We start from the raw sequence: 25,737 nt of genomic DNA, 5'->3' as shown, positions 1-25,737 counted from the left end.
CCTAATAAAATAAATACAATCAGCTTTCTCGGTTTTTATTATGTTTTTATAAGAGAGGTAGTGTTTGTACATGTTTAGATTGACTTTCAAAATATTTAATTTTTTGAAGTGAAAAAATATTTGTAATACAATGCACCCCTAATTTCTCTTCCTATTTTTGTAAATCTAATTCTATGGTGCATTTAATAGCTGGTGGGTTTACTTAAGATGCAATCTAACTTGTGGATAACTAATTTTTACGTGTGGATGATTTCTCGATCTATATTTAAAGGATTTCTCCTACTTGTAAATTAACTATGGAGCATTATAAAAAGAAAAAGACTATTTTCAATTGTAACAAAATGAACCAAAATATTAACAAATATAATAAAACGTCACAAATAAACAAACGAACGAGTGATTGAAAATTTTACCATAAACACATGTTGAGTTACAAAGTAAGAGTTGAGTCATTATGAGCTCATAATGACAGCATATCTTTTTAAGAAAGTTTGATTTTGAGAGAATTATAGAAGTTAGAAATTATATGGCACTAGGGAAAGAGAGGTTTTAAATAAATGGAAATAATGGGGCATAGGACAAATAAACAATATAATGCTTTTTATGTATTTTTTTTTCTCATACAAAAGCAAAGTTTTTGGATAATCAGATGATTATAATTGGTTGTTTTGATGGTGATGATGTTGTCTTATTGTAGGGTAGTGATTTTAGGTTTGTTTAATGTCAAACTTTATTAAAAGATATGGAATCTATTATTTTATATGACTATGACTTATTAGTTCCCTAAGTTGTAATATATTTAACAACTAAGAGATGCTAAACTTATCTTGTGATTTTCTATACTTTATTTTATGTTCATATGCTATTTTTCCTTTTTCTTATCTTAGGATTACATAGGAATAACGTCACTTAACATCACTTCCTCCTCTAACGAGATAACAAAACGACCAAAGTTCTTGTTTTAGGGAAAAACCAAATATTTAAAGTTTTGGTTAGGTTTAGTCTCTTTTTGAAATGATGGTTTAGCTTCTTAATTTGACCTGGACTTCACGAACTTACACCGTTAAAATTGACACATTTATAAAAAGAAACACCATCTTCTTTACTCCATTTCTCTCACACATATAAAAAAGAAATATTAATATTTTAAAAAATAAATTATTTAAAACAAACTTACTCATTTGAAATCCCTATCCCTAAACTAAGAATTTCTAATTTCAATTTGGTTTAAATTTTGAAGCGTTTAAATTTTAAAAATAAATTATTTTGGACAAAATAATTGCATGGCAACCACTCATAAAATAACTTTTGAAAAAAGGAGTTTATATGAAATAAATTAATTTAGTTTTTCAAGTGAAATTTGAAAATAAATCATTTTAAAAAAAATGAAGTGTTTATTAAAAACGGTTCAAAATAAGTAAGGAAGAAAAGAGTTTATGAAATAAGTTGGTTTAAAAGGAAAAACATCTCAAAATCAACTTTAAAAAAGATGATTTATTTTGAGTGGTTGGTGATAACTCCATCCCTTATTTTGTACATAAAATTATAATAAAACATTCATTTGCTCTACCTCACTTTTACCAATATGGTTCTCGCTGCCTACCACCCTTCCATCGTCGACCACTTTTATCAGCCTGACGGCCACCACCATCGGTATTCTAACAACCACCTCCTAGTATGAACTTTGAAGACTAACCTTGTTAGCCCACTCCGATGACCCACACTCCGGCAATAGCTACCTACTAAGACCCAACTCTATTGGCTAATTATAACAATCATATGCTTAAAAAAACTAGACCAACCAAATTGTTTTCAACTAGACCAATCATATGCTTATAGTAATTTGATATTAATAGAAAAACGTTTGGTATATAGCAAACCAATTAAACTTTGTAAACAAATAAAAAAAGCCTCTTCAAAAAGTGTAACCAACCCATGAATGTTTTTATTTTTAGGCTATTTTTTAATTAAATGAATTTTTTTGTTTAAGAACACTTTTTTTCTTAATCCAAATAAGTCCAAACCAAAATAATATAAGTTCAATTTCAAATTTGTGTGAAATTATGAAAGTAAACTAGAGAATCAAGTTCATAATACCAAAACTAGCTAGTGACAGAAGAAAATAACACGAGTAACAAAGAATAAAAAGAAGATAATATTTACATTTGAGACATCTTGAACCGGTTTGAAGAGATCTCTTATCGATTATAAAAATTGTTCAAAGTACAAGTTCTTTTTATTATAATTAATTGTCTCTAGATACTAAACGAACTTATATTAAATAATCCATATTTACTAAGGAGTCTTCATTGCTTCCTAATTCAATTTTATATCACATTGTACAGGCTTCCCTAATTGTGATATACTTCGGTACTATGTAATACGTTTCTTACTAGTTCTCTATTTAGTCACATCAACTTGGTGGCACAACCGGCGACACACTACACATACATAATATGTATCGAACATTATTAATTTCTATTGAAAGAATCAGTCTTCTTGAACGTCAATTATCTTGCTCGCATAAAGGGTCTAGTCACAACATGACAAAAACCACATATAAATACAATCATCCCGTAATCAAGGACAAAAAATCATGAGAAACATCAACAACTTCTAACATCGAAGAAAAGGACTAAATGTTCAATATCTTTCAAATGATTTTAAATATCTTTAAACAAATCAAGAATAAACTAAATGAAATTCACTAACAAAACAGAATAAACGAATTTGAATACAATCAAGAGATTATCCCAAAACAAAACAGATTCAAAAATCTGTTTTAAAATGCTAGTCCAAATCCAAATAAAATTTTTAGCGTACAATCTAACATTTATCTTCATTTAAATTTGAATATTCTAAACTTTATCTCAAATACTTTCTTTCTAGAAAAAATTCAAATTCAAGCTACCTAAAGATTGGATAACAAGTTGTTGTTACACCTATATTGATGAATTCCATAAGAAATTTGAGTGAATTGAAAGTACAATAAAATAATAATATATAGGAAAAGTCGAAATCTTATTTAAAATTTTGATTGAAATTACATTAAAAAAAACAGAAAAAAAAAACTAAAGATACAAATTTGAAAATTTAAAATTCCAAGTTAAGGCTGTGAACACATGTTATTTTTATTTAATTCAATGTATAAATCGATTAACTCCCCAGACGAACTTCTAACACCCTTATATATTATGCATTTTTATTTATTAGCATAAGGATGAGGTTAGGGATATGTAAGCTATATGTTAATGAAAGCAAAACAAATGGTATCAAAATTATGTGAGAATGACTTATGTGGCTATCTTCCAAAATCTCTCCCAATCCCTATAGCCTCAATTTTGGACTTTTCCTTCATTTTCCACTACACACAATAAAAACATTATCTAAATTTAATTGGTGACATTTGAAATAAGCATTTGAAAGGGGCGTTGTGTATAAATTTAATTTTCCACCACAACAAGCTAATTTAATTTTGTGTGTTGATTTTGATGATTAATCATATTTGGAAATCATAATTTCTTTTGAAGTTTTCCTATTTACTTTAATTTCATCGATGGAGGAATATAGTTATGTTAATAAATAAATAAATAAAAGTGTTTACCATTACAAATATGTCTATTTAGAATATTTATATTTGATACAAGTAGAGTGTATGTTTAGAATATTAATTTTAAATATTCCTTTTCTTTTTTTCCATGAAAAGAAAAATAAAATAATAATTGTGAACTTCAAGTGTTTGGAAGAATGTTTAGGTCTCTTATTTTGGGTCCAAAAGAATCTTTTTCATCTTTAGTAAGATATATATAATTATTAAGTTTAGTGGAGATAATAATGATTTGAAGTGTGAATTAGAATACAAAAGATGATTAAACTTAAATCATTTAACCTATAATGCAATTAATTAATATGTGGCAGTTTACACTTTATTTTATTTTCAGCTCGTTTGAAAAAATTGTCTCAATTATTCAATGAATTAATTAGGTGCATTTATGATATATAGGGGTTACATTTGATCAAATGTTATTTGTTACAAATCATGTAGTATACCAATTTAGATGTACTGCATTATTACTTTGATTAATTCATTTACATCTATGTAAAGAGCATGTGAATTTGTTGATGAAATTTTGTAAAATGAACTAAAATGCCAATTTATTCAACACTACAATTTGCTTTCATTTCTAGTAACCTTTGAAATCTAAGATATTTTACTGACATAATTAAGTTAGAAGAAAGAAGAAAAAGAAATCCTAAATTTGATGGTGGAATTAATCAAGATGAATAGGCAAATCCTCGTGTAGCATCTTCAGCAAAAACCCGGTTCAAGAGCATTGCCAACCGGACCCCACCTTGAGCTAATCGTTCCATCACAATTGGCAACCTTGAATCGTAGTATTCCTCTGTACACAAATCACATCAGTTACGGATTTCATTATCCTCTCATCATATGTTATATTTCAAATAATTTTAGGAATTAATGACTATGATATTAATTTAAACAATGTTTGATTGATTGATTGATTGGGTTTACCTGATAAAGTAATACCAGCTTCAACTCCTTCATATGCCCACTTGCAAGCCAACCCTGTACTCTCATCAGCCCACCTAATCCACAAGTTGTTACTATGGTTAAAAAAAAAACAAAAAAATATTTACAAAATATAACCTAATTTCATTTTCTATAAATACCTATTAACACATGAATTAACAGTAGAACAACGCTCCCATTCCGAAACGTCATTGCTCCAAATTCCCTACAAAAACAGAATTTTGATAAGAAGATAGTAAACCTTCTAATATCCTAACATTATAAACTAATGTACTAATGTAATAAAGAAAAAATAAAAAGTATTAATTAATTACCTGAGTTAAATTCCGGTTAAGTTCATCTAAGAGAAGGCCACCGTCTTTGTCGTAATAATCTCCTAGAGCTTCAAGAATAATGTCTCTATCCCACACCTGCATTATTCCATATAATTAGTAATTTATAATCTAAATGTAATAGAATTCATAAAACTTAAAACATATAGACTCATATTGTTTTGGTATGTTTTTAGATTAAAATCTTACGTGATGGAGGTTTGATTTACGACGGAACCATCGTACTTCTATGGTGTTTCCTCCCGCATCACTCTCGAACCCCACATGCAATGGCTGAAAATATAGGTATATATGTATATGTAAAATAAGTTATAATTACATATCTCATAATTAAATTAAAGCAATTCAACACATAAACATTTTTGAATAACTTTAGTATTACCTGATGAATATCCCCAACGAAATGCGATAGAAAGAGCAAGGCCTCGGTCAAGTTATCTAGAATAATAAAAATGAAATTAAATAATTTTCATATTATCACAGGAATAATTCGAGTGGGTCGGGTCGGGTCAGTTACGAGGACTGTCGAAGCCTTGTGTTCGGTAGGTTGTGAGCTGAGTGGTGAAATTTCGAATGGCACCGGCGACGCACATGTCCGGCTGTCCGGCGTCATTATGACAATCCCCTAAACAAAAACGCACCGTTTAGTTTAATAATTCGAAATGAATTTATTTAACCTTAGGGATGGGAGAATAAAAGGGTGTTACTTTACTTTTGTAGACGAAAGAACAAGAGTCGGGGGTGTTGGCGTAGTGAAGGGGACTGGCCCAGCGGTACTTAGACTGGAGTCGGATTTGGTCCGGCCATACGCACATCGCCGATAGATTTCCTCCGGCACTTTCAGGTAACAGATCTTGAACTGCCTCTGCTGCCTCTGGAATCAGTAGCTCCTGAATGTGGTTGGATTATAATCTAAACTTACCCATTAGTTGTCCTCTTCAATATTCAATTGTGTGTCTCAAATTTTAAAATTTTTGTTTCTAAATTTGTTTAACATGTAAAATCCTCCTTTTTAAGACTCCCGCTGCTTTCAACAAAAATAAAGTTTGACATGATCGAATTGAGCTACATCAATTTACAATGTCAATTGTCTGATAAATCTTCCAAAATTCAGCCCAAAATCTGTTTTGTTGTTAATTTCTCTTTCAAAACACATCAGTTTCTTGCCTGATATATATTTTATAACTGAGGTGAATACATTTAGATCTGATATCTCACCTCTCAACAACTAATTAAACAAAAATGTTTAAGATCTCACTGTATTTACGTTGTTTACCATTTTAATCTTAAGATTTGAAGATCAAATTGGTTGTATGAACTCCCCATTTATAGAAGCGTCTTTGTTCTGTAATCTGAAATATTCTTTCTAATGAGCATAAATGTAGCTAATATGCTTCTATGTCGATTCTCTCCTCATTTACGTTTTTATGCTTGTTTTATTTGTTGATTTCATAACAAACTCCTCAGATCCCACCCATATAACAATTTTTTTTAAGCTTATATAAAAACTGATTAAAGAAAATAGAAAATTGCAGATAAAAATGGAGACAGTTTGTCAAATTTAAGAGTAAAAATGACCCTATGTGTTGAGTTCAAATGGTCAAGGCAGAATTTGATCCAAAACGTCCAATTTAATTAAAAGATCATCAGACAAGAAAAAGTAAATAAAGTTACCTGTGCAATTTCACATGTTAGGATATGACCTTCTTTGCTCCATCCTTGAGCACAAGGCAGGACTAGAAGGAATGAAATAAAAATTAACACCACCAAAAATACCAATTTTCCCATTTTGTTGAGTTGAAAAGAAATGTTTGCACAAGCCTATATGTATCTATATATATATATATACATATATATATATAGAAAGAGAGGTGATGGTTGAGTACAAGTTATTATTATTGAAATATTGGCACATATTTAAGATACCATAATCTGAAACTTGCTTAGAGTTGAACGCCAAGCAAGTTGGGGAATTCTTTTAATGTGCATGAAATACATGACTACAAAGTTTTGTTTTTTTTTTTTAATGATTTGTAAACTTTCAGATCTGAAGGGGAAATTAATTAGAAAAGGATTGTGTGTGGAAAACGATGACCTTATTTTTATTGTGATTATTTGGTTTCTCTATCCAAACTAATGTTTTATATTACGACAAGCAACGACGACTCTCCTTCAGTACCTCTTTTGTGTTTTAATCTAATGTTTGTCCCTCAATTATCCTACTTTAGATTTTGGACTGAAAATAATAGCCCTTTGATATTTTAAATGAAATCATGTAGTGGCCAAATAAAAAACTGTCATATGGCGATTTCCTTTTTATTTACTCTTTTCTCTTTGTTGGAGTGTAAGCAACATATTAGAGGTCAACAAAATTATAGTCACAAATAACCAACTCTTTTGTAAGTCCATGGATTTCTAAAAATATAACTCTTTTAGTCTTTAAATTTTGAGAATAAGTACACATGTTAATTTCAATGAAAAAAAAAAGTAAAAAAATTGAAAGATCGAATTCACCCAAGACAATACAAGTTGCTCAACAAAAAAAAAAAAGAATGGAAATTTTGTTTTGAATTCATATTATACTATCTCTATTAATTATTTGATACGTCAGTGAATGATTTGGACCCAACATGATTATTGAAATGTTTTTTAATTTCATTGTAAATGTCAACATAAATACTATCTAGAAAAACATATTTTCATATCAAATAAAGATTAATAAAAGAAATGAAAGTCGTAATAACACAAGTCGTTTTGTTCACTTCATGAAGATACAAAGATACTTATTTTGCTTGTCTCTCCGTGAATTGTGATATCTTGACATTTTTTTCAACAACAATATCTATAACTTCAACTTTTAGAGTTGGTATGGAATTTCACTCTAAGGTAACACTTAAAGTTTCCTAAAAGACAATACATATTACAATACCATTGTTCAAAGTTTGCTTGTTACAAAAAAGAGTCGGCAATAATATTGGCTAAATATTACTAATCCAAGTGAGGAAAAGAAACATTATCCTAACTCACACTCATAAATTATGGAGGTAATTATATATTTTCTTTTAAAGAAAAACATTTTAGGATTTAATTGATTAAAAGACTAATTTTAAAGGTTTTAAATGGCAAATAATATAATTGGTTTGCATTTTTTTCTTTTTCCTATGACCACACGTCTCTTCTCATCTCCACATGATTTTTCTTCTCCAGCACCTAGCGACACCAATTGAGATGGGCGAGAGCGACAACAACCGTGTAACTACGAGACCAAGCAAGACTAAAAGATGGAGAGAGACTGAGTGAGAGTGACAGTACCAACCAAGCAAGGTTGAACAAGAGGGACAACAACCGTGTGAGACTGAGAAATCAAGATCAAGTAGACTGAGTGAGAAATCAAGATGGAGTAGACTAGAGAGAGCTAGACGAGTTTCTAAGGGTTATTCCACACCTTTTGAAAAACTGACCATTCAACATTTCTTCTCCATCTTTTGGTCATTCATTGGGCGGACTATTATTTACCCGAAACTTTTTTTAAAAATAATTTACCGAAAATTCACTTCGACATGGTGTGACACTCGGAATTCACGGGATCGCTGCTGAACAATTTCTGGGTCAATCTCATATTTCTCAGTGATTTGACCAGCGCGCCACTGACGGGTAACTTTCCGACCGAAGTATCACAACCGATTGTAGCGAACCATTCCGATTCGCAGTGAGTAATCAAAATTTTCATTTTTTCTGTTCATTCAGATACAACTTCCCCTAGATCGAGATGAATCGGAAACTCTACTCCAAATCCCAAATACTGACCGTCGAAAGCTGAAACCCCACCTTGATTTCAGGTAAATTCGTTAACTGCCATCTAATTTCCTTTAAATTATCCATTAGGATTTGAAGCTGTACGGTGTATATTTTCCAAGGGCATAAATTTCCCTTTATGTTTGTTTTTGCAATGCAATTGAACGTAGTCCATTTTATAGCACACTATGTTGGTTATATGAATGAACAAAAATAGCTATGATTAGTAATTATGTTTGAAGGTATTTGCTTTTGCGGATTCTCGGAGTTGTTTCCCCAATATCATTTGGAGATTTAAGTTAAAACGATTATTCGTGGGATTGGGCTTAATGTGAGTGCTTAATAGGGATAAGTATCGATGTTGTTTTTGCAGATTCTGCCATAGGTTTTCTTTCTGCTGGGGCATAATGGATTTATCCACATTGAATCCTGAACAGCTGACTGTAGTAGGATCTGGATTCTGTGTGATGTTGACAATGCATTACACCATGCAGTTATTATCTCAGCATCTCTTTTACTGGAAGAATCCTAAGGAGCAAAAGGCCATAGTAATTATTATATTAATGGCTCCCTTATATGCAGTAGACTCATTTGTGGGTTTGCTAGATATCAAGGGGAGCAAGGAGTTTTTCATGTTTCTGGATTCTGTTAAGGAATGTTACGAAGCTTTGGTGAGTTTTTTCAACATGGCTTATTTTCTCTTGGCCTTGTGCTCACTCTAGTTGAGTTAATCTTAATTGCGTCTTGCCTGTATGTGTGTTGAATTGCAGGTAATTGCCAAGTTCTTGGCTCTCATGTATAGCTACCTGAATATATCTATGAGCAAAAATGTTATACCAGATGAAATCAAGGGAAGAGAAATTCATCACTCCTTTCCAATAACATTGTTTCAGGTATGAAAATGGTATCCATTGCATATTAATTGCTAGAATGTATACTCTGTGGTTGTCACCAGGATCAATGGGTTCCATTTTCCTTTCTATTGGGGCTTTTAGGACATCACACCGCTGCTTTCTTCTTGACTTATTTTTTATTCGTTCTTTCATTTACTTTGACTTTTATTTGTGATGAAATTTGCAGCCTCGAACTGTTCGTTTGGACCATCGGCATCTACTACTTCTTAAACATTGGACATGGCAATTTGTTATCATCCGCCCTGTTTGCTCTGTTTTGATGATAACGCTGCAATTATTGGGAATGTATCCCAGCTGGTTGAGATGGACATTTACTATCATCCTTAACCTCTCAGTTTCTTTGGCTATGTATTCTCTGGTTGTCTTCTACCATGTTTTCGCCAAGGAACTTAAACCACACAATCCATTGGCCAAGTTCATGTGCATCAAAGGAATTGTATTCTTCAGCTTTTGGCAGGTGACACTGCTAATTTAGATCTTTTTGCCATGATTGCGCAGGCCTATTTGTTTCTGTATTTCTTTTTAACACTCCCCTCAAGAAAAATTACAAGTAAAATGAGAACGAGAAAAACCATCAAATGGAGCACAAGAAGCCTTATTATTGTTGTTATTATTGTTATTATTATTTTGCCATGTTCAGGATCAGGTAGCTATTGTTTTTACTAGAACTCTCCTTTTAGTTGTTAACATGTTCTTTTCTGCCCTCTAATCTTGCTATATTGATGTTTACTTCACTGATTTTTTATTTTTTTTTGGGTGGGGGTGGGGGCGCAGGGAGAGAGATTCAGAGCTATTAGCCTTTAGGACGTTAATTCAATAGCTTCTACAGAATTTGTGACCACCAGACAGCACATTTGCATTTTTCCTATGTCTCTTTTCTCTGAATTACTTGAATTGTTAAAGAAGTTCAGCAATCTCTTGTTTCTTCTGTTCTTCATTGAATTTGTTTATTTAGTAATGTTATTGTTCTTACTTTGCTTCGACACACCTTCCACTTTTCAGGGTGTAGTCCTAGATATACTTGTTGCCGTGGGCATTATTGGATCAAACCACATGTGGTTAGACGTTGAGCACGTTGAAGAGGCTTTCCAGAACGTGTTGATATGTTTAGAGATGATTGTCTTCTCTGTTTTGCAGCAGTATGCTTTCAATGTTGGACCTTACAGTGGAGAAGTTGAAAGAAAACTTAAAATGAGAAAGAACGATTAATGTTGGAAGTAGGTTTGATGAAACTATATAATGAAATTTGACGTTGTTGATTTTATGGAATAAATCTATATTTCATTTATTATTTAGTAGAGATACAAGCCTATATATAACCATAGAGAAATACACTTAAGGAAATAATATCAAATAATATCTCTAGAATTATATCTCCTAATAATAATCTAATTATATTAATAGACGTTACCATTTGACAAGTCTTTGTATATAATGAAGGGTATTTATCAACGTTGGAAGATTTGTTATTTGCTCAATTTTAGATTTGGTTTGTCTTCAATAGAAATGCAAAAACACATGTACTTGAGGAAGCAGAATCTAGACTAGGAAATTTGGTTGTTGAATGAGTGAATGTAACCATTTTGGCTCCTTTGTTAACCTACCTACTTTATCCTGTGTGTACATACATTTTGATAAGTGGCTCAAGTTTGAGATATTTTGTGATTCATTGAGGTATTTTTTTTCCTTCTAAATAAAGTGTTTTTAATTATATAAGTGTTGTGTATATAGGATTTCTTCATATATATATATATATATTTGGAAATAATGTATAGGTAGCATGTACATTTTCTTTCATGGGAGTCATATTAGATTTAAAATGATATAATATGATAAACATAAAACAAACAAATTATTGATTAAAAGCAAAATTTATATGTAACTAAATCAAATAAATATCGTTTTTATTTACACTTATAAAAACACAAAAAAATATAATAGAAATTTGAAGAGTTGTAAGTGGAATATAACAACAAAGAAAGTTTAGTTTAATAATAATATAATAATAGGAGCACGAAAAGAAAAAGGAAAAGCAATGATTCTCCCTAAAAAATTCAAATTTACATGAGACCTAACAGTTTGATCTTCTTGAATTCATGAGGAGTGACTGAATTGTGCTTCAAAGTTGAGTCGGGTTAGAAAATTGGAAAAAAAACAAGTTGAGTCGGGTTGTGCAAGTAAGGGTAAGGTTGATCCGATCCAACTCGATTATATATATATATATATAATCTTGCACTTTGAATGACAATTTGATCAACTTTCATATTGAAAAACAATATGAAAAGCTGCCTAAATTATGGAGAGGTGAAAAAAAAAAATCAATCCGTCAACCCAAAGCGAAATTTTTAGGTTAAATTGGATTAGGTTAACGCTCGATCCAAGCCAACTTATATGTACGGATAGTGGTTTGTTCTTAGTTTATGGCCATCACAAGGGGAAGAAGAAAATGAATAGGGTTTTATTAGGTTATTTGCATCCTTAATATTGATTATATACTAAAATGTGAATCTCGTGCTTTAGTACATATTTCTTATATTGTATTTTAGGAGAGGCTGCATACAAATTTGTCAAACCTTTATTGAGTTTTCTTTCTTTTCAAAAACTAATTTAAAATGTGACAATTCAATTATTGTGGTCTTAACATATTATTCTAAAAAGAAATGTTTATCCAATTTCGAAATATTATTTTCTTTTATTAGAAAATAATTAAAGAAAATTTATAATAATTCTCACTTATTAATCCTTCAAAAACGTATATTATACATAAAATTAAATTGTCTTTCATATGAAACTTTAAACTCAATTTTCATGTCTAATTTATTCTATGCATAATTTATTATTATTATTATTTTATTTTAAATAAATTACAAACAAACAAATATGACCGATATAAAGTTGAAAGTTAAATAACTTATTATAAATATTTAGAGGTTTAAAAACTTAATAATTAGATACGAATTTAAAAATTCGAAGGCAAATTTTGTAATATATATTATAAATAGTCTTTGAATTTTTAGATTTATGTCAAATCAACATTCAAACTTTAAAAGGTCTTTAAAGGGTGTTTGAAGTAGCTGGAGATAACTTAGGTTGTGTTTACTGTTTGGCTCATTATATTCACAAGTTGTGTCAAATAGTCTAATTACTCCACAAACTTCTACTATATACTAACTAATTGAAGTTCGAACATATTTGTAATCAATAAGTTGCATCTTCTTCTCTTTCTCCCTCCCTCGAACCAAGAAGTTTAAGATGTGTGCGAGTTAACAAGTGAGTAAACTCGCAAGGCATAGGAATGCTGACTGATGGGATACCCTAGTGGGTTGCACCACCGACTGATTAACCTTGATCTTCTAAGAAGAGTTCGAGTTTGAGCATACTTGTCGAGACCCGAAAGATGGTGAACTATATGCCTGAGCGGAGCGAAGGAAGATGAAACTCTAGTGGAGGCCCATAGAGATATTTGACGGGCAAATAATTCGTTTGACTTGGATATAGGGGCGAAAGAGCAAGCACCACCTTTGACTACCAAACTTTAACAAACCTTCTTTGACAAAGATTACATACAGTGACCAACTTTAACAACCAACTATAATCATCTCTAATCACTACCCGTGGGAATCAACCCAACAAAATTATTTCTAAATAAAAATAAAAATTATATTATTTTATAATATTTAATAGTGGTATATAATTATATAGTAACCAGAAACATACTGAGTATATAGACAAAGCAAAATAAATCTAAATATATAAAAAATAAATTTGAGAAAATGTGACCAAACACATGGGTAACTTTTGTTTTAAAATGGTTAAAAGTGAAGAAATGGAAGAAAAAGAAGAAAGGAAAAAGGAAAAAAAATTAGGGAAGAGATAAGAAGAGTGAATTAATTAATAAAGTAAAGGTGGGGAGGAATATCCTCTCGTGCACTAGGCGACACGTGTCAGGCAATGGAAGCATGGACGGTCGGTCAGTTACGGCGGCACTGGGAAACAATTTGCCACCTGGACACAACCATCCACTTGGACTTTGACTCACAATTAAATAAAAAATAACTTATTTTCACAATTTTTAACGGTCACTTTTTATAAAGAGAACGGCGCGTGAATTAAAAGCTTTCTTCTCCCCATCCGACGTGTCGTCACTCTCCGTTTTTGTTTGACAATTAGAAACCCCTTTTGGTCGGTATGTTTTCTACTGCGCTCTTTCCGCAGTTTGGTTAACAAACGATTTGTCGTCATTAGGAACAATTTTTGCATTGGCTTCCAACTGCCTTTATTAACTATTGATGCCTTAACTAAGCATTGTAGGAGTTCTTTTGATACTACTACTTGTAGTTTCAGTCAATTTCATGCAAGTTTCAAATGAACAGAGAATATCCTCAAATAAAATTTAAGAAAGATACTGTATCCATTTATATTGAAATCAATTTCCGGGAACTTAGGAAATAGAAATGGGTGGTGGGTCGGTGGTCACTTTGAAGCATATTATCCATATATATCCATTATTTATCAGTTTATGGGCAATGTGAAAGCATGGACAAATTCACTTCTAATTTTTTTCTTTTCTCCAGGATAATATTATCATCTTGTGTCATTGTTTTCTGTTTGTTTTTTTCTTTTACATTTACGCGAACCATACTTTCATTAACTACCTCTCCCTCTCCTAACTTCCATACCCATTTCTCTTGTCTTTTCTTATTCCCTACCTCCACAATATACCACACGGAAGTTTCTTCGTCTCCTGTCAATCTCTGTCTCCAGAATACCAACTGATTTTGACTAATATCTTCTTCTTATTTCAATCTTTTTTACAATTTTTAATGTCTACCATTTATTTTTATTTTTATTCCTATTTTATTGTTCAACCATATAATTATATATATGTTCATAATTTTTCTTGTTTTTTATTATTATTTACTATTATTCGTTTCCTACACTATGTTCATTTTCATATAATATAATATTAATATAAATTTCTACACGAAAACACACTTGCCATCACATTCCTTCAACTCATACTAAATAAATAAAACTATGATATGATTTAAGATAAATAAGATTTGTTTGACTTAATAACAAAATACAGTCAAAGATTTTTATATATAATACTAAAATAGTACAATCAACATTCATCCATGTAACGTAATTGAGTTTAGACTTTATTAGATAAATTTATTTTTAATTCGATATTGATATTAAATTGTGTTGGTTTGGATTTCAAATCGGCGAAAGAAATAAATTTTGAAAACTAAAAAAATAGCATTCTAAAAGTTTTTTTACAAAAAAAAAAAAAGACTAAGAATTCAACTATTGAATTTAAGAAATATATAAACTATTGAATTTAAGAAATATATAAATTATAGTATAGGATGGAAGAAATAGACTCACTTTAAAAAAAAAGAATTATGATCTAAATTATTTATGAGTTATTTTTAGATTATTAATTATATTAATTACCTAGGTCATGTTTAGAGATGCACAATGAAATTATTGGAGTAATTGTAATGAAATTTTTTCTTATATAATTATAGTTAATGGCAACAATAGTAGTAAATATGTTAAAATCGATAGTCCTTTCAAAAGAAACAATAATAGTAATTAATCATAACTATAACAATAACCCTAAGCTGTAATACATAGCTCCAATGCATCCCTATATAGTTCCAATGCATTCCTATAATGTAAAACATAAGTAAACGATATTAAATATAATCACATACAACTTAATAAACAACATTAAATTACTTTAAACAACATTAAACATCCCACCTACTTTTTAAATTACTATTAATTAATTTCATTGAAGGGTAGATATGACCTCGTGGGAGAGGGAACAATGTTGTTTAACTAAAACATTAGCCCATGAATGTTGTTACCTTATTGAACAAGTAATTAAGTTAACCATAAAAGTCTACAAAATCAAATTTTTATTCAGAATCCATGTCGGCTGAAAGAAAGTGCCAAACCATTTTATTATTATTATTTTTTTTCTTTTGTCATTTTGAAAAGAAAAAAAAAACTGAAATTATAGCAAAATTCATACCACTTTTTGTTTTATTTTTTTTTAAATCTATTATATATTATATATATATTACCATTCATAACAATTTCTCTTTTTTTTTTCCTTAATTATTTTTTCATTGAATTAACATTTTGCTGTCAATGTCAACTTTCACATCTATCTTAAATTCTCATAATTTTTTAATTTGAAAATTTTATTTTCAAAATAGATACTTAATTCTAAGTTTAAAAAAAAGTAATAATTTTTTTTAATTACATGATAAAATTTCATTCGCAATTAAGTTGTAAGAAGATAAATGTAGTTAAAAGGAAAGCTCTACATCCAATTTTTTCTTGGATCAAAATATATTTTGAATATTGAGCGTAATATATAATAAAAACATGATTTAGTTTTTTTTATTTTCTTTTTTGAGTATAAGTATTTATATTTGTAAGCTTAAATTTGAAAACTAAAATATGAAAGGGTTATAAAGTGGGGAGTTGTCATTTATTGAGTGGTCAGTAAGTGGCCAATGCATTGGCTCCATTTATACGCGTTAAGCTTAAACTCAGCTTCATTGAGAAACCGCTTTCCTTTCGACCCACCAATTTTGGAGAAGATACCGGACACCATTTTGCGCAACAATAATTTTTTTCTATTAACTCTTATTATATAAATGTAGTTTTCACTTCTTTTTTAACTTTTAATTGACGATATAATTTTCAAAATTTTAAAAAACAAGTCACTTTCAAAAAAAAAAATTATTATGGCATAATCAACTAAAATAATTATAAAATATAGCAAACTTTCAAATTGTATCCATGATAAACGTTAATAAACTTTTTTGATAAAATTTCTATCCGTGTTTTAAAATTTGACATTTTATTATTTTTATTATATTTTATAAGTATTTGCATGAATTTTTGTCGTTTTTAATAGTTACACTTATATAAATACATATTGGTTAATAAAAAAATTGGTTCTTCAAATTTAACAGGTTAGTTTTTAGAATTTATTTGGAAATAATTTACTTTCTATATTTTAAAATTTATAATAAACTCTAGAAATAAAGTTGTTCCATAATAAAAACTGAAACTTATTTTGATTTTAAAAAAATTCGCACAGATACTAAATTTTAACAAATTGTAAAGTAAATAGACTAAATTGTCACTTTACTAAAGTCATGGATTCCACTGTTATAAATTTGAATGAATGTACAATAATCAAACCGTGTGACCAATTGACATTCTAGAATTAAATTGTTACTTTCATGCAAATTTGAAGACTATAATTTTAATTTTCAACTTAATTAAACAGTAGGCTAATTTTTTTTCTAAAAATATAATATTGTTTTCTTAGTTCAATAATTTTCGAACTAGTTAGTGAAACTTTGAGCTATTGATTAAATTGTTTTTATACTAAACAAATATACACATATATTATTGTTAGGTTGAGCTATTTTTATACCTGAACAAAAATACAAAATAATATCCACTAGAAAAGGGTATGTTTTCTATAGGTCAACAAAATTTGGCATTTACTGTATATGTTGTAAAATAGGACCATCTAAATAAGGTTAACATTACATCCAACAACTATATATATCTTTGAAGTTTAATATACTCATTCGTAGTAAAGGTTTAGTTAGAAAAACTTAATGCATATTAGGTATACTGCTAATCTCTTTTAATTTATTAAAATTATACCAAATTTAGTCATTTTTGCCATGTTTACAAGAAAAATATTTATTTGGCCATTTCTCAATAACCCTTTTTTTTTTTTGGCAATTTTTCTCATCATTCAAATAAATTATAATTTAAAATAGAAAACTTGTTTGGTTTTTGAGTATTAAAAATGTACTTTTATATATATATATATATAAACCTATTTTATTATGAAAATTTTCAAATAATTTTATATTTTTATTTGTTAGAAAAGTAATTCTAAAAATCATATCCCATCCTTTTTTACACTGTTTTTTTTACTAGTTTTAAATATTATATAATTATTTTTTAAAAAGAAAAAACAAACAAAAACCATATCTCATCCTGTTTCTTGGATTTGGTGATTTGTTAGTTCTTTCGAATTTCTTTTGTTTATTATACGTTTGAAATTGAAAATGATATTTTCTCTTTAACTAAGCGATGGAGATAGTTAGTAATACGTGTAAATTTAGGGAAATGTCAATATTCTTCGGATTGACTTAAATAGACCTAACTAATAAACATGGCCCACGTGTACTTTGGTCCTCAATATTCTTTAATTACATTCTGCTGATTAGGTTCGTTACTCTCCACCTCATTTATTTTTCTATTAATTAAGATGACGTAATTTTAAATGTTCTGTATATATATGAGAGGGATTTTGCTTTATTATTTAATCCTTGTTAGTTAATACATTTCCAATTCTAATGCTAATTAAACTTTGTCCAACCTTATATAATTCTATTATCTTCTCCAATGTGTGAAAAACTACTCACTGCTCACTTTAATATTATTAATGTAAATAAAGTAGGCTTAGTTATTTTGGGTAATGATGTTAATGTAAATAAAGTAGGCTTAGTTTATTTGGGTAATTACCCTTGTATAAATACACTCACTTTGGTCAATAAACAAATTAAGGGAATATTCTTCAGAATATACTTTCACATGGTATCAGAGCTAGGGTTTTCATCTTAGCCGCCGCCGCCGCCGCCGCCCACCCGTGAAAGTCTCCATCCCGAATCCTCATCGCGCATCGCAGACGTCTCGAAATGGAGAGAGACCATATCTTTAGACCCATTTCTACCATACTTGATGGTACAAATTATATCACATGGGCAAATCAAATGAAAAGTTTTCTTATTGGAAGAAAACTATGGCGCATTGTAACTGGCGACATCACCAAACCAACTGCAAAGGAAGGGGATAACACATTCATTGAACGTCTCGAAGATTGGGACAGTAAAAATCATCAAATTATCACCTGGCTTGGTAACACCTCTATTCCCGCTATACATGCACAGTTTGATGCCTTTGATGATGCTAAAATATTATGGGATTTTTTGTCTACACGCTTCAAGTCTATTGGTTTAGCCCATTATTACCAACTGCACAGTACACTTGTAAATCTAAATCAAGATTCTGGTCAGTCTGTTAATGAATATTTGGCAGTTCTTCAACCCATTTGGACTCAACTTGACCAAGCGAACATCAGCAAAGATCATCTTCGCCTTATTAAAGTCCTTATGGGATTACGTCCAGAATATGAATCTGTTAGAGCTGCTTTACTACACCGGAATCCCTTACCCTCATTAGATGCAGCTATTCAAGAAATTCTGTTTGAAGAAAAGCGTCTTGGCATCAACTCTACTAAACAATCTGATGTTGTCCTTGCTAGCACATACACTCCCAACAGAGCCGCAAATATGTTTTGTAAGAATTGTAAGCTCTCTGGTCACAAATTTAGTAACTGTCCTAAAATAGAGTGCAGGTACTGCCATAAACATGGCCACATTCTGGATAACTGCCCTACCAGACCACCCCGACCTCCTAGCACTTCCACAAAAGAGAAAATTTTTACCAAACATGGTTCCTCATCTGTTGTTGCTGCGACCTCGGATGATTCATCCCTCATTCAGATAAGTGATCTTCAGAGCTTATTGAATCAACTAATTTCATCATCCTCCGCTCTGGCTGTTTCATCAGGTAATCGATGGCTTCTTGATTCTGCCTGTTGTAAATCATATGACCTCTGACTCTTCTCTTATGTCTACTTCTAGCCCTACAAAATCTTTACCTCCTATTTATGCTGCTGATGGTAATTGTATGAACATCTCTCATACTGGTACCATTGATACTCCCAGTGTACATCTTCCCCATACTTACTGTGTTCCTAACCTGACCTTTAATCTAGTGTCTGTTGGTCAATTATGTGATCTGGGCTTAAATGTTTCATTTTCTCCCAATGGTTGTCAGGTTCAGGATCCGCAGACGGGACAGACGATTGGAACGGGTCGCAAAGTGGGAAGATTGTTTGAGCTCACATCACTTCGGATTTCATCTCCTTCTTCCATCTCTGCTTCGGTCACTGATTCTGACACATATCAGTGGCATCTTCGTCTTGGTCATGCTTCCTCTGAAAAACTTCGTCATTTAATTTCTGTTAACAATTTGACTAATCTTACTAAATTTGTTCCTTTTAATTGTTTGAATTGCAAACTTGCTAAACAACCTGCCTTATCTTTTTCTCAATCCATCTCTAATTGTGATAAACCTTTTGATTTAGTGCATTCTGATATTTGGGGTCCTGCCCCAATTACTACTGTTCATGGTTATCGCTACTATGTTTTATTCATTGATGACTACTCTCGATTTACATGGATTTACTTTCTAAAACATCGTTCTGAATTATCTCGCACATATATTGAGTTTGCTAACATGATTCGCACTCAATTTTCCTCTCCCATCAAAATTCTTCGCACTGATAATGCTTTGGAATATAAAGATTCCATCCTTCTTTCTTTTCTTTCCCAACAGGGCACTATTGTTCAGCGCTCTTGCCCTCATACCTCTCAACAAAATGGACGTGCTGAGCGCAAACATCGTCACATTCTTGACTCAGTACGTGCCCTCCTTCTTTCTGCCTCTTGTCCAGAAAAATTCTGGGGTGAAGCTGCCCTTACATCAGTATATACAATCAATCGTCTCCCTTCCTCTGTCCTTCAAAATACCTCTCCGTTCGAAAAACTATATGGTATTTCTCCCGACTATTCTAAACTCAAAGTTTTTGGTAGTGCCTGCTTCGTTCTGTTACATCCTCATGAACACAATAAACTTGAACCACGTGCCCGTCTCTGTTGCTTCCTTGGCTATGGCACCGAACACAAAGGATTTCGTTGTTGGGACCCTCTTTCCAACCGACTCCGGATATCTCGGCATGTCACTTTTTGGGAACACACTATGTTCTCTCGTTTGTCCTCCTTCCACACCTCCTTCTCTAGTCCTCAATCTTTCTTTACAAACACATCTGTTGACCTTTTTCCTCTCTCTGAACCCACCTTGGATACTGAGCTTGCACAATCTTCACCTGCTACTGCAAATCTGGATCCACCGTCTGTCTCCGATGATGTTCCTGAATCGCCACCTGCTACTCCTCTTCGTCGCTCTACCCGGGTAAGAGAACCTCCCCCTCATCTCACTGATTACCATTGTTTTTCTACCATTGTTTCCCTTGTTGAACCCACCTCTTATCAAGAGGCCAGTATTAACCCAGTATGGCAGAAAGCAATGGATGAAGAATTACAGGCTCTTGAAAAGACGCACACTTGGGACTATGTTGATTTACCTCCCGGTAAAAGACCCATTGGTTGCAAATGGATTTACAAAATCAAAACTCACTCTGATGGAACTATTGAACGTTATAAAGCTCGGCTTGTTGCAAAAGGATACTCACAAGAATATGGGATTGACTATGAAGAAACATTTGCCCCTGTTGCCCGGATGACATCTGTTCGCAGCTTGTTAGCTGTTGCTGCTGCCAAACAGTGGCCTCTTTTTCAGATGGATGTCAAAAATGCATTTCTTAACGGCAACCTATCTGAAGAAGTGTATATGAAGCCACCTCAGGGAACTTCTCCTCCTCCCAACAAGGTGTGTCTCCTTCGTCGCGCTCTATACGGTCTAAAACAGGCTCCACGAGCTTGGTTTGCCACGTTTAGCTCCACCATTACTCAACTTGGATTTACCTCCAGCTCTCACGACAATGCCCTTTTTACACGACAGACAACTCATGGTATTGTTCTTCTCCTTCTTTATGTTGATGATATGATTATTACTGGTAATGATCAACAGGCCATATCCGACCTACAACAATATCTTGGTCAACATTTTGAGATGAAAGACCTTGGATCTCTCAATTACTTTCTCGGTCTTGAAGTCTCTCACCGTTCAGATGGTTATCTGTTATCTCAAGCGAAATATGCATCTGATCTAATAGCACGCTCAGGAATTACAGACTCCACCACATCTTCAACACCGTTAGATCCTCATGTCCATCTAACTCCGTTTGATGGTGTTCCTCTTGACGATGCAAGCTTGTATCGGCAACTTGTTGGCAGTCTTATATACCTAACAGTAACTCGCCCAGATATTGCATATGCTGTTCATATTGTCAGTCAATTTATGGCTGCTCCTCGAACAATTCATTTCACTGCTGTTCTACGCATACTTCGCTATGTCAAAGGCACCTTGGGACATGGTCTTCAATTCTCATCTCAGTCTTCCCTTGTGTTGTCGGGATATTCTGATGCTGATTGGGCGGGGGATCCTACTGATCGACGATCCACTACAGGATACTGTTTTTACTTAGGTGATTCTCTCATCTCATGGCGTAGTAAGAAACAAAGTGTTATATCTCGTTCCAGTACGGAATCTGAATATCGTGCTCTGGCTGATGCTACAGCTGAACTTATATGGCTTCGGTGGCTCCTTGCCGATATGAGTGTCCCTCAACAGGGTCCTACCCTCCTCCATTGTGACAATCGTAGTGCCATTCAGATTGCTCACAATGATGTGTTTCATGAACGTACAAAACACATTGAAAATGACTGTCACTTTGTTCGTCACCACCTCTTAAGCAACACCCTCCTCTTACGTTCTGTTTCTACTATTGAACAACCTGCGGATATCTTCACCAAAGCCTTGCCATCTAATCGATTTTGTCACTTACTTACCAAACTCAAGTTGATCGCTACTCTACCACCTTGAGTTTGAGGGAGGGTATTAGTGTAAATAAAGTAGGCTTAGTTATTTTGGGTAATGATGTTAATGTAAATAAAGTAGGCTTAGTTTATTTGGGTAATTACCCTTGTATAAATACACTCCATTTGGTCAATAAACAAATTAAGGGAATATTCTTCAGAATATACTTTCACAAATATCAAGGAAGATCCTTGTATGGAACCCAATAAATATTTTTATGAATCATTTTTTGGTGCATATTTTATACCATATCAAAGTTTTGTTTCCATGATACTCACAAGATTCAACATCCAAAATTTAAGTTAAAATGAGTATAGTTCAATTAATATATATATATAAAAGTATCTATTGGCGAGTAATAAATAGTCTTTTAAATTAATTTTGTAAAATTTAATTTATATTTCTAGAACATTACAGAAGGAGGATTTGAAATAATAAACCTCCTATAAGCTAACACATACTTTTGTGTTGTTTTGATCAAAAGAAAAATGTACTCGATTTTTTATAGGGAAAAAGCATGTAGATTATTAAATAAATATTTTGACTACGTATATTGCGTTTTTTTCATTAAAGAACATGTTGTCATTTATTGTTGGGTGTCTCATGCATGTATATAATACATTTATAATGATAACTTGATCCATTTTGTGTATCAATGTTTAGGTAGATTTGATTATATAATTAAATGATTTTAATAAAATATTGTAACACAGTAGTTAAAAATTATGAATCATTACACACTACACAGTGAAATGATATATAAGTGTCAAAGAAAATTTACAATGGGTCTTTAGAAAAGGTTTGTAGTAATAAATCATAGATTAAAGACTTTCATTAAGGTAAATGTTTAGAAAGAAAGAAAAAGTTGATATTTAAAAAGAAAGAAAGAAGAAGGGGATAGAAAGGAAAGAAAGTCGGTGGTCGGCAGGTGGTAGGGGAAGGTGTGGCACACGTGCGAGGGCGGAGGAATGGCCATGGCGGAACGGAACCAGTGGGCCACCGCTTCAGGATCGTGGAACAACCACCGGGAGTAACGGTCATTAAAACGACCGTTGAGGATGGGGGAATAATAATATATATATCTTTTTCTTTATGAAAACATACACTAAAATAATAAATAAAAAAGTTTTCAAACTAAATAAATAAAAAGTGTTCGATGAGCCAAAAAGGAGGGTTTGCTGCCTGATTTTGTTGTAAAATGCATGAAATGGCTGTAAAGTACTTTGTAACTTTAGTAGCAAGTTATGGATGCCCATATATAAGATGTCCCTCCCCAATTTAATTCTCCAAAGATTTTGAAGCAACCAAATATTTTATTAATCAAAATATTTACTTTCCTAAACGAGTAGTAACTACTGATCTTCTAAGGAGCATTAATTATATTCATAAATCTCATGTTCAATAAATATTTAATGGTCAAATTCAACCACCTTAGTTCATGGTTCAAATGGCTCTCTCTTTATCATTTTGATTCATTGTGTGGTTAGTTAGTTCGATCATTATATTTCATTTCTAAGTTGATTTAGATAAAATGAATGTAAGAAAATGAAATCAAGATTAATATAGCACCAAAAAAAAAAAAAAATAATAATAGGGGTTATATGAGTGGACACATTTGTAGGTTTCTTAATTTTATCGTATGGATAAATTTTAATTAATTAATATTGTGCCACCAAAATAAACTATATTCCATATGGTCTTGATGGGATTTTTTTGTGTTCATTCTTTCTTTTAGCCAACTAAAATTTGCCCATAATTTGCCTTTCTCCTATTAATTATGCGGGATTATTTCATGGTTGTTTGCATGTTTAAAATAAATAGTATATATTTTTTATTTGTTTGATTGTTCTCAAACAAATATATATATCATGTATGAGTGTGCAAATACTATGTCTTAAAAATATTTACTATTATAAATATTAGTAAATAGTCGTGTTATTGTTATAGGGTATATGTCATTCATTTTATACATTCAATATCTTTGTCATCTGTCTCGAAGATAATAATCTTTAGTGGTCATGTAACTAAAGTATGTCTAATTGACTATAAATAATTCGATTTCATGTGTTTTATAATTTAAATTTAAAAAATTTGGTGAGAGTGGAAGGTATATATTAGTAGTTTGTTTGAAGAGATTTTTTTTCTTTAATTCTCTTAACTTTTTTACATTATTTTATAATTATTTCCAAATTTACATGAAAAATTATACTATCTTTTTTTTCAAGTGATGTGAATTTTGGAGTGTGTGTCCATTCGAAGAATGGTGGACGTACATTTTTCAACTTTAGTTTACCAATTAAATTTACATTGTTGAATATAGGATATACACGCACAAGTCTTAGATCGAATGAGAATTGATGTTAATATATTACAACTTTTTAAGATAGGAGGCAATAGATGTCACTTTGAGGCATTTGTTCGAAGTTGATCCTAGCTACGCAACACATATTAAATATATTAAATGGGTATATTAATTTGTCTAAGGTAAATCCAACAGGTAAAAGAAAGACTAAATAAACACTTGCAAGTTTAGAAAAAGTGTAAAAAAGATAGAAAATTATATTATTTCATGTAACTTCATGTATAATATATATTTATTATGTGTTATAAAATTATGTAAATTAATTGAAACTAAAAGATTTAATAAAATTGCATCTGTTTCTTAAGTAATTATGAAAATTCATAGTTTAGGATTCATTATACTATTATTTGCACGTATATTTATCTAATTTAGTTTGATCACAATGATAGAGTCGTGAGTTTTCCTATCACTTTTCTTTTTTAATTGTAGGAAAAGTGTTGGTACATTACATAAAATAATTCCTAATCAACACAAGAAACATAGTCTAACTAAGGGGGTTTCCAAAGAGGAAGGGTACCTCACAAAAATGTAATCCATCCCGCAACTTCCACTTCATCCATTCATTCCAAATTAATAAAGTATTATTTTGTTCAAATTAAAAAAAAATATATATATATATCGATTATGAATTTTGGGAACACCAAAAATAGTTAAAAATATTAAAAAAAATATAAGAAAACTAATAATAGATATGAAATTTTGGTTATATTTTTAAAATTATATTTTAATAATACAAACAAAGTTGCTTCAAACTACAACCTTCTATTTGATACGACCACAATTTATTTTACTATTACTTTCCTTCACAATGAGTATGACAATGACGAAAATCAAAGGTAAAGCTCAATTTTATAAAGAAAAGAAATATTTGAAAAACATATGGCTCCACGTTCACGTTATTATTATTAATCTTTATGATTTTTAACGGTTCTTTAAATGAACAAATAATTAATAAATTTAAAAAATCTTCAAATACTTCTCTTTTTTTCTTTATTATTATTATTTTTGGTTCTAATTATTTAAAAACTGGACGGATTA

The 25,737-nt window shown here is 31.1% G+C and overlaps 2 protein-coding genes across 2 annotated transcripts; one reads left to right on the top strand and one right to left on the bottom strand.

Moving 5' to 3' along the window:
- Window positions 1-4,275: 4,275 nt before the first annotated feature.
- On the bottom strand, window positions 4,276-6,801 carry LOC101217378 (endonuclease 1). Its single transcript, NM_001305725.1, is given in 9 exon segments — window positions 4,276-4,403; window positions 4,535-4,608; window positions 4,693-4,757; window positions 4,867-4,962; window positions 5,074-5,157; window positions 5,267-5,322; window positions 5,402-5,509; window positions 5,597-5,774; window positions 6,559-6,801. Coding segments are annotated over 9 exon segments (903 nt in total). The 5' UTR covers window positions 6,673-6,801.
- On the top strand, window positions 5,599-11,262 carry LOC101205360 (transmembrane protein 184C). Its single transcript, XM_011654725.2, has 8 exons — window positions 5,599-5,728; window positions 8,092-8,538; window positions 8,632-8,723; window positions 9,053-9,350; window positions 9,450-9,572; window positions 9,760-10,050; window positions 10,596-10,841; window positions 10,997-11,262. The coding sequence occupies exons 4-7, from the start codon at window positions 9,087-9,089 to the stop codon at window positions 10,800-10,802; spliced, it is 885 nt and encodes a 294-aa protein (XP_011653027.1). The 5' UTR covers window positions 5,599-5,728; window positions 8,092-8,538; window positions 8,632-8,723; window positions 9,053-9,086; the 3' UTR covers window positions 10,803-10,841; window positions 10,997-11,262.
- Window positions 11,263-25,737: the final 14,475 nt, after the last annotated feature.

Source organism: Cucumis sativus, chromosome 1, assembly GCF_000004075.3.
Source record: "Cucumis sativus cultivar 9930 chromosome 1, Cucumber_9930_V3, whole genome shotgun sequence".
Taxonomy (NCBI): domain Eukaryota; kingdom Viridiplantae; phylum Streptophyta; class Magnoliopsida; order Cucurbitales; family Cucurbitaceae; genus Cucumis; species Cucumis sativus.
Note: the sequence above shows the minus strand (reverse complement) of the source record. Positions and strands in the feature narration are given on the sequence as shown.